This window comes from Pecten maximus, chromosome 14 (genome assembly GCF_902652985.1).
Source record: "Pecten maximus chromosome 14, xPecMax1.1, whole genome shotgun sequence".
Taxonomy (NCBI): Eukaryota; Metazoa; Mollusca; class Bivalvia; order Pectinida; family Pectinidae; genus Pecten; species Pecten maximus.
In genome coordinates, this window is record NC_047028.1 from 24817425 (window position 1) to 24832902 (window position 15478).

The 15478-nt window shown below is 34.1% G+C and overlaps 1 protein-coding gene across 1 annotated transcript; it reads right to left on the reverse strand.

Moving 5' to 3' along the window:
- Positions 1–2396: 2396 nt before the first annotated feature.
- On the reverse strand, positions 2397–13597 carry LOC117342807. The gene is made up of 4 exons (XM_033905063.1): positions 13419–13597; positions 12418–12478; positions 11973–12041; positions 2397–3670 (listed from the first exon to the last, which is right to left on the reverse strand). Exons 1-4 carry the CDS (start codon positions 13467–13469, stop codon positions 3282–3284), a joined length of 570 nt encoding a protein of 189 aa, XP_033760954.1. The 5' UTR covers positions 13470–13597; the 3' UTR covers positions 2397–3281.
- Positions 13598–15478: the final 1881 nt, after the last annotated feature.

A 15478-nucleotide genomic window follows, 5' to 3' on the forward strand; every position in this document is an offset into this window, starting at 1 on the left:
TTCCCAAGTTTAATTCTAGGATTGTGTTTGACCATTTTCCTATTATTCTCTTCATTGCGGAAGCTGTTATAGTTTTCAACCGCACTCGATTCACATTGGAAGCCATTTTTGTTTCCGTATATGTCACAACATTTGCATATTCAGCATTTTGCATTGACCGCTACATTGACCAATCACATACTTCATCTTGACCAGAACGCCACCTGTCGCGTCATATCCGGGGCCAAAACCAAATTAGACGGCTATGCCGAACTAGTGGTTATAATGTAAAACTGCTGGTGAAAATTAATGATCTAATGCGTTTCAGCATGGTTAACAAAATTATATCAGTTTGAATGTCATTTGAAAAGATTCATCCACTTATTCAGCTTGCATTCAATCTTAACTTTGTTTCGTTTTTAACTGCATATCTGCATTTTGCATTTACCGCTACATTGATCAATCACATACTTCTTGACCAGTAACGCCACCTGTCGCGTCATATCCGGGACAAAAAGAAAATTATACGGCTATGCCGAAAAACATTAGACCCTACTCATGCTATATCAACAATGTGTACCACTTGAGAATCTACAATACATTGACTGTGGAACGAAAGTAGACTTAATTAATCGACAATTATTGTATTGTTTATCGAGTTTTATTAGGAGTTGTCAACCAATCAGATTGCCCCCTGCACACCACTCTAAAATATACAGACTATTTCCGTTCCACAGTCGATGCATCGTCGGCTATCACGGTCGCTTTTGATCCATCTTCTCATCTTTAAATCATTGTCATACGACAACATAATAACATGTGTTGATATCTAAAGGATTCTAAACCAAGGTACGTTACGTAGTTTACGTACATTTGATATTATAATCGGTTTGAATTTAAATTCACAATTACTCGAACCTCACCCCCACTTCCGGTTGTTTGAGATTTTCACCTTGTTGACATAGTATGAATATGGCTAATATATTTTTTCTATTAACACTAACCAGAAGCAGACGCCTGTGTATCAGCCCTAGGATAGTAAAAATCTCACACCGGTAAAATTGTGGATATCCTTGTTAAGGGTTAGAGAAATACTGTAAATCACTTATATTTCGCGTGGGATTTATTTTCGCGTTAATTCGCGAAGAGAGTCAAACGCGAATTCAAATCCCTCGCGAATATTTATATCAGAATGACAAGAATAAGTGACGTCCATTTTGAATCTACCGTAATCTTTAGTTGTGAACAGACATCGCCGTTAAAGTAATAATAGAATGATAATCTATATACTTATATCAGATTGTAATTTCATATCACAAAACACTACATATGAACGGGCGCGAAAGCTTTATTAACATTGAAAACAACTCACTTCACTCTCCACATGGAAATATCGCCGATGTCATTCGCGAATTTAAAGTCATTTTGAGATCAGAATTCGCGAAATTATGTATTCGCGAATAAGTCGAATGAGGCGAGTTCGCGAAATTAAGTAATCGCGAAATATAAGTGATTTACAGTATGACGCTACTCACAATCGCGTAATGTCATCATATTACGTAGTGTAACCACGTCGCAATTTGCTTCAATTCATAATAAAGTCACCAATTCCGGCGCACATTATATGTGACATTGATGATGGCGTAATTAAAAGGCTGCACAACACCTTACAATTTGTTACTTTTTTACACCCTGTAAGTTTGAATAATCAAACCTGAGCGTGTACCGTGGACAGGGACATTTCAAAGCCCCCTGGAAAGAGTCGGCATACCAGCAAACGGCAAGCCTTGTGTTGAGCAGCCAACTTTCACGTATCCCAGGCCATGGAACAGGCCCTTGAACGATTATATTAATCTTGATAATAACTGGGACGTACATTTCCATCGGAAAAACCCCATAAAAATCGAGACACACAGATGTTTAACGTTATGTCTTTATTTACTTCAAACGAAAATTCCAAAAATGTATGGAAATTCTCATACACAAATAACCATACATGCCGACTTCCTTCCTTGTTAAAAACAGTAAACAAAACAAAATCATATTAAAAAACAAACAAATAAACAAAATAACATGAAATGAATAAATATCACAGAATAATTAAAGATGTATTTACCCCAGTGTATGTAAATGATAGGGAGCTTAGTTTACTCCTTATTTAATGCCTAAAGTGACGGTAACAACAATATATAGTAGAACAAATTGTGTTTGTTTATCTACACAACGGACCCCGACAACATTATGTGTTTATTTTGTTTAAAGTCGGAATACCTGGAGAAAAACCACCGACCTACCGTCAGTACCAGGCAATAGTCCCACGTGGGTTTCGAACCCGCAACCCAGACGTGGTGGGCTTATGAATAGTGTCGAGACACTAACCATTCGGCCACCGCTGTCCCCCCCCCCCCCCCCCCCGGATAAGAACTATTTTGTTTCAATACTCTGCTGATATGATATGACATAAATAATTATTTCAAAATAGGCCTATGATTCAATGATTTGTAGACCCCGATAAAAACTTTAAATTATGGAATTATAATTTGATATAATAAGTAATTATGTTTATATCGGCAGAGCTTGTATTAAAATAAAATATTTTCGCAACCAATTTATACAACCTATAGCCTCCAAATCTGAAGTATCTCATAAATAATGACGTCAAGTCACAATATTAAGTCTAGATAACACCAACACTTGCTAGACTGTATTGATTGTCAGTAAAATGCAATCTGGGCGACAGATGAATAACATTCAAAGTTTTATAAATATAATAGAATACAAATTTCCCTCCCACGATACAGGTGTACCCTAGGTTAGGTCAAACCCATTGTTACAGCACACTCAGAAAGCACCAATGAAATAAAAAACAATACAATCTGATAAAACAGATAATAAATAAACAGTAAATACATGGTATTTAGATATAAGTTTGAAACTGTAATGCAACGCATTGGTGATACCGATTCTCCTTCTCAAAGCTGTCAATATGTACGCTGAATTCATTTGGAGATCACATGGACGGCGGAAGCACGGTATGCAACCGTGTCAAGATATTCAAAGTAAAGAATAAATCTATGTATGCTTTTATATTGCGGAACATATGTTACTAGTATAGATTCTGTACAAAACAACAAATGAATAAACTTGTACCTCAGCTTATATGTTGTTATATGCACAATTCTACCGGCTCACACGAAATAGAATTAGTTTATTATTGAATAGTTTGGTTTCAAGTATTCAATGTTCCCCCTGTATAAAGTAACTCACACCACATTCAATCCTCCAATGGTTCCATAGGCTGTTTAGTTTTCAAACATGAAGACGACATTGATGAAATTGGACTCTGAGTCATATATAAGGTTGATATTATTGACGACGATTTTGATCTCGTCCCCGACATCAAGATGGTGGTACAGCGGGCCTGTGTGACTCGGCACTACCACGGCACGTCCCAGAGTCGTCTTATTAAATATGATAGTCTTCTGGGTGCCAAATCTGTACAGCTTGATGCCGTGGTAGGCAACCAAAGGTCTGTGAGGACGCCTGTTGGCAGAGTAAGTGTCGAACAAAATGGCGGAGAAAATGGAGTAGTATCCAGCCCTGTGTATTCGGATTCGTCCGTTATGGGTGAGTTCGATATTTCCCCGGATGTAGTGGTCCTGGCTTGTGTTTGTCCATACCAGACGTCCTTCTGTAATATATATTTTGTACTGCTTAGTTCTGAATATACAATTTTTAAGTTTGAAAATGTTAATGTTCCAGGCCCCGGGATCATGAAACCATGTAAATCTTAAATCGTCTGAAGTTTTTACTTAGCCAATCACAACCTCAGGAAAAGTGATGTCATATGTGACTGGCTTAGCAAAACCTACGTTTTAAAGAGTTTACTGACCAGAAGCGTGTCCCTTTGCATTAACTATTAAGATTGTCATGATTTCCTTCTGGTATAGTGTGTGATGTATGGTATAAGTACTGCTTTTATAACACTGCATTACAATAAATTATAGTTAAATCTACTGGTATATATATTATTAGGGCTTTTCACCTTAGTGGTGAAAAGACCTATTGTTTCTGTTCTGTTTATTATTATTATTAGGGCTTTTCACCTTAGTGGTGAAAAGACCTATTGTTTCTGTTCTGTTTATTATTATTCTTCTTCTGCATTTTATTTTGTCACACAAGTTGTGGGAAAATGGTAAAAGGTATGCCAAGTCAGTTATGCCTATTGTATATGGCATGAGTTGAAGGGGTGACAGCAACATCTTCAAGTAGGTCAAGAAACCAAGATGGCCGCCATGACGTCATACCTCAAAAGTTTAAACTGGCCATAACTCGAAAAGTATTTAAGAAACAAGAGTCATGTTATGATATTATGTTACAGTACCTTTGGGGCTAACTTTTATAAAATTACAAGTTAAAGGTCAGAGGTCAAATAAAAAAGCTCGCCTGGGGGTCAAGTTAGTCAATTTTTAGAAAATCTTCATTTTTCAATCTTTTTCCAAAAAACATTTTTTAGTATGATGTAGAATGTCATTCTGATGAATTTGACGTTTTCAGTTTTTCTGTGACACATACGGTTTCTGTTGTACGCCATTTTGAATTTCCCCCTATATATTCTATATTAAAAATAGTTTTACATTTTAAACTTCTTCTCAAGTTCCACAAGTGGCATTCAGCTCAATCTTAGCTGAAATAATCCTTGGATTGTCCTGGCCAAGTTATGTTATTTTTTAAGTTGATTTGAAATCCAAGATGGCCGCCATGACGTCATGTATTAAAAAGCTTAAAATGCCTATAATTAAAAAAGTATTCATTTTACAGGGGTCGGGTAATTATGTTATTTGTAGTTAATGCCTGGCTCTAGCTTTTACTCACTAAAAGTTTTAGGGTCAGCCAGGTCAAATAAAAGCGTACGCTATGGGGTCAAATAAGTCTATTTTTAGAAAATCTTCATTTTTCAATCTTTTTCCAAACAAAATTCTTAGTATGATGTAGAATGTCATTCTGATGAATTTGACGTTTTCAGTTTTTCTGTGACACATACGGTTTCTGTTGTACGCCATTTTGAATTTCCCCCTATATATTCTATATTAAAAATAGTTTTATATTTTAAACTTCTTCTCAAGTTCCACAAGTGGCATTCAGCTCAATCTTAGCTGAAATAATCCTTGGATTGTCCTGGCCAAGTTATGTTATATTTTAAGTTGATTTGAAATCCAAGATGGCCGCCATGACGTCATGTATTAAAAAGCTTAAAATGCCCATAATTAAAAAAGTATTCATTTTACAGGGGTCGGGTAATTATGTTATTTGTAGTTAATGCCTGGCTCTAGCTTTTACTCACTAAAAGTTTTAGGGTCAGAGGTCAAATAAAAGCGTTCGCTATGGGGTCAAATAAGTCTATTTTTAGAAAATCTTCATTTTTTAATCTTTTTCCAAAAAAAAAAAATTTAAGTATGATTCAAAATGTTATTCTGATGATTTTCATGTTTTTTGGTGTTTCGGTAACGTTTACCATTAACGCGGAACGCCATTTTGAATTAATTTGGCATCTGATATATAACGGCATCTGAGATATAACGTTAGTTGGACGAGGGGAGATAACTCGTACAAGGCTGTACGAGTTATTTCCCTTCGTCCACTCCTTTGTTGAAATGTAATATCTCAGATGCCAGATTAATCAAAACTAGAATGTGGATGACCTATCAAGTGTTCTAAAATAGTTTTTTATGTTTGGAAATACCAAGCCTTTAGGTCATTTATGCTAAATAGTGAAAAGCCCGTCAAATTGTTCCGAAACAATTTCTAGTTAGGGCTTTTCACCAAAAGTGGTGAAAAGACCTATTGTTTCTGTTCTGTTTATTATTATTATTATTATTATTATTATTCTTCTGCATTTTATTTTGTCACACAAGTTGTGGGAAAATGGTAAAATGTATGCCAAGTCAGGTATGCCTATTGTATATGGCATGAGTTGAAGGGGTGACAGCAACATCTTCAAGTAGGTCAAGAAACCAAGATGGCCGCCATGACGTCATACCTCAAAAGTTTAAAATGGCCATAACTCGAAAAGTATTCAAGAAACAAGAGTAATGTTATGATATTATGTTACAGTAACTTTGGGGCTAACTTTATTATTAACTTACAAGTTAAAGGTCAGAGGTCAAATAAAAAAGCTCGCCTGGGGGTCAAGTTAGTCTATTTTTAGAAAATCTTCATTTTTCAATCTTTTTCCAAAAAATTATTCTTAGTATGATGTAGAATGTCATTCTGATGAATTTGATGTGTTTAGTTTTTATGTAACACATGCGGTTTCCGGTATACGCCATTTTGAATTTCCCCCTATATATTCTATATTAAAAATAGTTTTACATTTTAAACTTCTTCTCAAGTTCCACAAGTGGCATTCAGCTCAATCTTAGCTGAAATAATCCTTGGATTGTCCTGGCCAAGTTATGTTATTTTTTAAGTTTGTTTGAAATCCAAGATGGCCGCCATGACGTCATGTATTAAAAAGCTTAAAATGCCCATAATTCAAAAAGTTTTCATTTTACAGGGGTCATGTATTTAAGTTATTTGTAGTTAATGCCTGACTCTAGCTTTTACTCTCAAAACGTTTTAGGTTCAGAGGTCAAATAAAAGCGTTCGTTATGGGGTCAAATTAGTCTATTTTTAGAAAATCTTCATTTTTCAATCTTTTTCCAAAAAATAATTCTTAGTATGATGTAGAATGTCATTCTGATGAATTTGATGTGTTTAGTTTTTATGTAACACATGCGGTTTCCGGTATACGCCATTTTGAATTTCCCCCTATATATTCTATATTAAAAATAGTTTTACATTTTAAACTTCTTCTCAAGTTCCACAAGTGGCATTCAGCTCAATCTTAGCTGAAATAATCCTTGGATTGTCTTGGCCAAGTTATGTTATTTTTTAAGTTGATTTGAAATCCAAGATGGCCGCCATGACGTCATGTATTAAAAAGCTTAAAATGCCCATAATTAAAAAAGTATTCATTTTACAGGGGTCGGGTAATTATGTTATTTGTAGTTAATGCCTGGCTCTAGCTTTTACTCACTAAAAGTTTTAGGGTCAGAGGTCAAATTAAAGCGTTCGCTATGGGGTCAAATAAGTCTATTTTTAGAAAATCTTCATTTTTTAATCTTTTTCCAAAAAAAGAAATTTAAGTATGATTCAAAATGTTATTCTGATGATTTTCATGTTTTTTGGTGTTTCGGTAACGTTTACCATTAACGCGGAACGCCATTTTGAATTAATTTGGCATCTGATATATAATGGCATCTGAGATATAACGTTAGTTGGACGAGGGGAGATAACTCGTACAAGGCTGTAGGAGTTATTTCCCTTCGTCCACTCCTTTGTTGAAATGTAATATCTCAGATGCCAGATTAACCAAAACTAGAATGTGGATGACCTATCAAGTGTTCTAAAATAGTTTTTTTTATGTTTGGAAATACCAAGCCTTTAGGTCATTTATGCTAAATAGTGAAAAGCCCGTCAAATTGTTCCGAAACAATTTCTAGTTAGGGCTTTTCACCAAAAGTGGTGAAAAGACCTATTGTTTCTGTTCTGTTTATTATTATTATTATTATTATTATTATTCTTCTGCATTTTATTTTGTCACACAAGTTGTGGGAAAATGGTAAAATGTATGCCAAGTCAGGTATGCCTATTGTATATGGCATGAGTTGAAGGGGTGACAGCAACATCTTCAAGTAGGTCAAGAAACCAAGATGGCCGCCATGACGTCATACCTCAAAAGTTTAAAATGGCCATAACTCGAAAAGTATTCAAGAAACAAGAGTAATGTTATGATATTATGTTACAGTAACTTTGGGGCTAACTTTATTATTAACTTACAAGTTAAAGGTCAGAGGTCAAATAAAAAAGCTCGCCTGGGGGTCAAGTTAGTCTATTTTTAGAAAATCTTCATTTTTCAATCTTTTTCCAAAAAATTATTCTTAGTATGATGTAGAATGTCATTCTGATGAATTTGATGTGTTTAGTTTTTATGTAACACATGCGGTTTCCGGTATACGCCATTTTGAATTTCCCCCTATATATTCTATATTAAAAATAGTTTTACATTTTAAACTTCTTCTCAAGTTCCACAAGTGGCATTCAGCTCAATCTTAGCTGAAATAATCCTTGGATTGTCCTGGCCAAGTTATGTTATTTTTTAAGTTTGTTTGAAATCCAAGATGGCCGCCATGACGTCATGTATTAAAAAGCTTAAAATGCCCATAATTCAAAAAGTTTTCATTTTACAGGGGTCATGTATTTAAGTTATTTGTAGTTAATGCCTGACTCTAGCTTTTACTCTCAAAACGTTTTAGGTTCAGAGGTCAAATAAAAGCGTTCGTTATGGGGTCAAATTAGTCTATTTTTAGAAAATCTTCATTTTTCAATCTTTTTCCAAAAAATAATTCTTAGTATGATGTAGAATGTCATTCTGATGAATTTGATGTGTTTAGTTTTTATGTAACACATGCGGTTTCCGGTATACGCCATTTTGAATTTCCCCCTATATATTCTATATTAAAAATAGTTTTACATTTTAAACTTCTTCTCAAGTTCCACAAGTGGCATTCAGCTCAATCTTAGCTGAAATAATCCTTGGATTGTCTTGGCCAAGTTATGTTATTTTTTAAGTTGATTTGAAATCCAAGATGGCCGCCATGACGTCATGTATTAAAAAGCTTAAAATGCCCATAATTAAAAAAGTATTCATTTTACAGGGGTCGGGTAATTATGTTATTTGTAGTTAATGCCTGGCTCTAGCTTTTACTCACTAAAAGTTTTAGGGTCAGAGGTCAAATTAAAGCGTTCGCTATGGGGTCAAATAAGTCTATTTTTAGAAAATCTTCATTTTTTAATCTTTTTCCAAAAAAAGAAATTTAAGTATGATTCAAAATGTTATTCTGATGATTTTCATGTTTTTTGGTGTTTCGGTAACGTTTACCATTAACGCGGAACGCCATTTTGAATTAATTTGGCATCTGATATATAATGGCATCTGAGATATAACGTTAGTTGGACGAGGGGAGATAACTCGTACAAGGCTGTAGGAGTTATTTCCCTTCGTCCACTCCTTTGTTGAAATGTAATATCTCAGATGCCAGATTAACCAAAACTAGAATGTGGATGACCTATCAAGTGTTCTAAAATAGTTTTTTTTATGTTTGGAAATACCAAGCCTTTAGGTCATTTATGCTAAATAGTGAAAAGCCCGTCAAATTGTTCCGAAACAATTTCTAGTTATTATTATTATTATTATTCTTCTTCTGCATTTTATTTTGTCACACAAGTTGTGGGAAAATGGTAAAAGGTATGCCAAGTCAGTTATGCCTATTGTATATGGCATGAGTTGAAGGGGTGACAGCAACATCTTCAAGTAGGTCAAGAAACCAAGATGGCCGCCATCACGTCATACCTCAAAAGTTTAAAATGGCCATAACTCGAAAAGTGTTCAAGAAACAAGAGTCATGTTATGATATTATGTTACAGTACCTTTGGGGCTAACTTTTATAAACTTACAAGTTAAAGGTCAGAGGTCAAATAAAAGAGTTCGCTATGGGGTCAAATTAGTCTATTTTTAGAAAATCTTCATTTTTCAATCTTTTTCCAAAAAAATTTCTTAGTATGATGTAGAATGTCATTCTGATGAATTTGACGTTTTCAGTTTTTCTGTGACACATACGGTTTCCGGTATACGCCATTTTGAATTTCCACTATATATTCTATATTAAAAATAGTTTTACATTTTAAACTTCTTCTCAAGTTCCACAAGTGGCATTCAGCTCAATCTTAGCTGAAATAATCCTTGGATTATCCTGGCCAAGTTATGTTATTTTTTAAGTTGATTTGAAATCCAAGATGGCCGCCATGACGTCATGTATTAAAAAACTTAAAATGCCCAAAATTAAAAAAGTATTCATTTTACAGGGGTCAGGTAATTATGTTATTTGTAGTTAAAGGCTGGCTCTAGCTTTTACTCACTAAAAGTTTTAGGGTCAGAGGTCAAATAAAAGCGTTCGCTATGGGGTCAAATAAGTCTATTTTTAGAAAATCTTCATTTTTTAATCTTTTTCCAAAAAAATCAATTTAAGTATGATTCAAAATGTTATTCTGATGATTTTCATGTTTTTTGGTGTTTCGGTAACGTTTACCATTAACGCGGAACGCCATTTTGAATTAATTTGGCATCTGATACATAACGGCATCTGAGATATAACGTTAGTTGGACGAGGGGAGATAACTCGTACAAGGCTGTACGAGTTATTTCCCTTCGTCCACTCCTTTGTTGAAATGTAATATCTCAGATGCCAGATTAATCAAAACTAGAATGTGGAAGACCTATCAAGTGTTCTAAAATAGTGTTTTTTATGTTTGAAAATACCAAGCCTTTAGGTCATTTATGCTAAATAGTGAAAAGCCCGTCAAATTGTTCCGAAACAATTTCTAGTTTTTTTTGTAATTTATATATGTTAAATTATATCATAATAATCTTCCATGATTTACTACTACGTAATATATTTGTTATTATACTGCGATATGTTAAATAAGTTCTGAATGCACTTGAATAAATAAATAACTTGATTTACTACTACGTCATATAATGTATTTGCTATTGTACTGCGATATGTTAAATAAGTTCTTAATGTACTTCATGAATAACTAGATTGATTACCTTTTCGTTGTATTTGTGATAAGATTACATCATAATATTATAGCTACGTACAATACCACCATGTATCAGGATGCATCATATTGTAATATTAGATTAAAATACATGGTAACAGTATAGTCTTCTGTTCTGGGTGTCCGTGACCAGTGCGTCCCCGAAAACAACGTGCGAGATTAGTGGTTACCAATTATCATACCCTTTAGGTAGTTAATCTGATGTTTCAAATAAAGATATATCGATGTCATGCTGTTTGTGTGTGTTGACAAAAACTTTAATTTAGTTTTCATACATTGCAATATACTCGAAATATTAAGAAAATATTCGTAACCTCGCCACAAGGCCTCTTTTTTTTCTGATGCGTTGATTTCAACAGCAGGCTTGCACAGCTTTTTGTATGATTTACGCATTGATAGTAATTAGAAATTGAACTTAATATTTAGTAAAATGCCTGTTGGTATTTTGTAGCTGAAAATAAATAGATGAATAAATAAAAAATAAAAAATACTAAGAAATGTTTATGAGTAGGTGTGAGTAGGTGGCTAAGGTCACCAGCATGTGGCTAAGGTCACCAGTACATGTATGTGGCTACGGTTCCCACTACGGTTAAGTGGGTATGACGACGTTTCTGAGTTTGTGGTGAAAACAAAACTTATCGGTTCAAGTGCCCATAAATACAGGTTGTTTTACAATATATGAACACAATACAAGATCAGAGTTTCATGGGAAGAGAAATAAAAGACTTATTTTGTTGTTTTGTCCATCACAATTTTAAAGTCCGACCACATACTTATAACTAGAAGTGCAACATTGGCAAGTTTTTCAACACTTTAAACTCGTGTCTGTTACGGTCAACCACTTTTTGTCTGTCTTGTTATAACAGCAGTTTTTATGTAGGAAAATTGGTGGTCGTGTTGGTACCGAAACTACAACGTAGTTAAAATTCACTGTATGACATTTGTTACGATTGGGTATGGTATAATCATATGGTCATTTCCACTGTAAACTAATCTTTTTGACGTTTTCAAATTTTAGCGTATTTTCGAATTTTAACAGATTAGCTCATTGATTAATTGGCGCACCAGTTTATAGAAAGTGACATTAACGCCATCCTAATTTAGCGAAATGCTTCTGACGCAAAAATCGCAAAATAAGGTTACCGCTAAAATATGCACGCTTGCAGTATACTTTATGTTGTTTACTCGTTGGTGGTATTTATTACATACATATGTACTATAACTTTTCCGTGACACAGATTAATTAGAATTTTATTACAGATAGTACTAACCTCTACTTTCTAGCAGATCCAACTCGAGAAAAACACCAGGAGTTACATCCCCTTGTTGGTTTGCATGCTCTGTAAAAAAAATGACGGAAATAATAGTTAGAAAACAATAAAAAATACTTAACATATTACTTACAACATTTCGGCAACTTATGTTGTCCTACTGTACATATGTTTTTCAATTATATATAGGATGAATTAAGTTTTTATTGTAATGTACAATTTGTTTTCTGATGTCAGATTATTAATATATGGACAAAAATAGCATTGTTCGATAAAATGAAAAAAGGTATTTTGTACCCGTAAGTTTTCTGGTGTATCATGGCTGTTCTGAATTCTCATTAAAACAACGATCGATTGGCAGAAATCTATTGAAGACTATGAGTTATTGACACCGTTATGAGTTCAGAGTTCATTAGGTCATAGTTCATGTGATACTTATTATTACCTTGTGGATAATCGTCGGTGTTTATCGAAGCGTGGAGATGTGTGATTGGATTAGCTATTATCTACAAAACAAATAAAAAGCATGTTACTACACATAATTGAGACAATACCTAATAACAAATGTTTGTCAAATTTTATTTCTTTAATCATATACTAAATTGCATGTACTGCATTATAATGTAAATCCATATTATGTCTATACTGATTAATGGAAGAATTAAGGCGTTTTTTAAGTTGCGATAATTTGTGTCCTATTCCTGTTGTTGTATTTAACAATAAGAATATGTTTAAATCAAATCAATATTTTGTTTGGAAAGAGATTACAATCTGTATGTGTGAGCTTTTAAAAAGTCATTTCCTTTGTCAAACAAACATTGTAAGTGGCGCAGCCTTGATAATTATTCTCGGTCCCACGGAGTCTCGTTTTTTATCGGTTGACACGGGGTCCACGGAGCTATGCGAAGACAGATCACGTGGGCCCCATATATTTGTTCAACTAAATTTGGGAATCCCATAAAGAATTTTATTTCTGCACAGATGTCTTCTCGAGCTCAGTAAAAAAAACCCAACAAGAACGAACTGTGACAAGCAATTCATTCTCTAGGAGACAATTAAAGTAAATTTGCCAAACAAACAAAACTTTCCATCGACAACCGTTGCACATACTTAACACATACTTAACATTTACTCTAGCATTTTGCAGTCCTGTCTATTTCTGTTAAAAAATCTACATTCATACGCCCCACATCTATACGCGCCGCAAAACATGAATTTGTCCCGGCTAACCCGAACCCAGGGAACTGTGTACTACCGTGTATAGACAAACTACAAAACACACGTACGGAAAACCCCATCTTTGTCATTTATAAATTTAGAAACACGTCTTTAGAGGAAGGTAATTTGCCGTCTATAGCAACCCACTCCTTCACATACCGGATGTCGTTGACCTATGTGCAGTTTCTTTTGTGATATGTGTTTTTGAAATAAGATATATTTGCTTACCTTCACAAACATGCTGGAGACCAGTGTTAATAGCACAGCCGAAAAATGCATTTTTAAGGCACTCGTAAATTAATTAACTTCGAAATAATTTGCTTATACCAAATATATTATATGCACTGTTTTTATGCTTTAAGTATCTTGCATTAATAGTCCTATGTTACAGGGGACAGAATATCCGTGACCTACTCTGTATAATGCCTCTGTGAAATGATCTTGTCACCTTAAGGTAAGACTTATTTATATTCCATGTGTGGGCGTAATTTGATAAAAATATGGATGTCGTAACAAAATTCCAGATCCCACACCTTCGTATTTCGCTATAGTCTGCAATATGTTCGGATGGTAATCAGGGACTGTCAAGTTATAACAGGAGAGCTGTAAAACTACCCATGCATACATAGAAACAGCCACAATACTTGTCACATGAAGGAGCACACATGACATTGTTAAAATAGCATTCCATATACCTAATGCATTTATCCTGAATGACAATGGATTTATAAATAGATATTGTGTTCGCGTGTTGTAGCATTTCGCTAGGTCCTGTTTTATTAAACGTTCAGCAACGTTTGCAATAATGAAATGATTGAATTTACATGTTTATACATGACGACATCCACACGGTGGGTTAGCAAATACTGACATATATTACCTCATCGAAATTTCTCAAACATCTTAGACATTCCAACTGCTCGACGAACTAATCTACAACACATTTTACGCTTTTAAACATCAATGCCTCCATTGTTTGAAGAATGATATGACTAATATTATTCATACATAGAGTTGTGTAAAAGAGTTATTTTCTAAATTATGTAATTTTGTTCCAGCTTCATGCCTATTAATATTTCTAGATTAACATACACCCATATGTCGAGAAATGAGATACATACTGTACCATATCCAAACTCACCAATATCTCGAAGTAAGCATATACCCAGTCACATAATAATGTATCCAAACTATATACTGTATCGTATCCAAACTCACCAATATCTCGAAGTAAGCATATACCCAGTCACATAATAATGTATCCAAACTGTTTTTCTCGAAAACAAAATATCTACTGCCACATATCACGTACACCCAGATGTCGAGAGACATAAGTTATATTGTAATATAACCAAAGTTATCAATATCTCGATGTCCACATACCACTAGATGTCGAGAAACATAAGTTATATTGTAATATATCCAAAGTCATCAATATTTCGATGTCCACATACCACCAGATGTCGAGAAACATAAGTTATATTGTAATATATCCAAAGACATCAATATCTCGATGTTCACATACACCCAGATGTTGAGAAACATAAGTTATATTGTAATATATCCAAAGACATCAATATCTCGATGTCCACATACCACCCAGATGTCGAGAAACATAAGTTATATTGTAATATATCCAAAGTCATCAATATCTCGATGTCCACATACACCCAGATGTCGAGAAACATAAGTCATATTGTAATATATCCAAAGACATCAATATCTCGATGTCCACATACACCCAGCTGTCGAGAAACATCAGTTATATTGTAATATAACCAAAGTCATCAATATTTCGATGTCCACATACACCCAGATGTCGAGAGACATAAGTTATATTGTAATATAACCAAAGTCATCAATATCTCGATGTCCACATACACCCAGATGTCGAGAAACATAAGTTATATTGTAATATAACCAAAGACATCAATATCTCGATGTCCACATACCACCAGATGTCGAGAGACATAAGTTATATTGTAATATAACCAAAGACATCAATATCTCGATGTCCACATACACCCAGATGTTGAGGAACATAAGTTATATTGTAATATAACCAACGACATTAATATCTCGATGTCCACATACACCCAGATGTCGAGAAACATAAGTTATATTGTAATGTAACCAAAGTCATCAATATCTCGATGTCCACATACACTCAGATGTCGAGAAACATCAGTTATATTGTAATGTATCCAAAGACATCAATATCTCGATGTCCAAATACACCCAGATGTCGAGAAACATAAGTTATATTGTAATATATCCAAAGACATCAA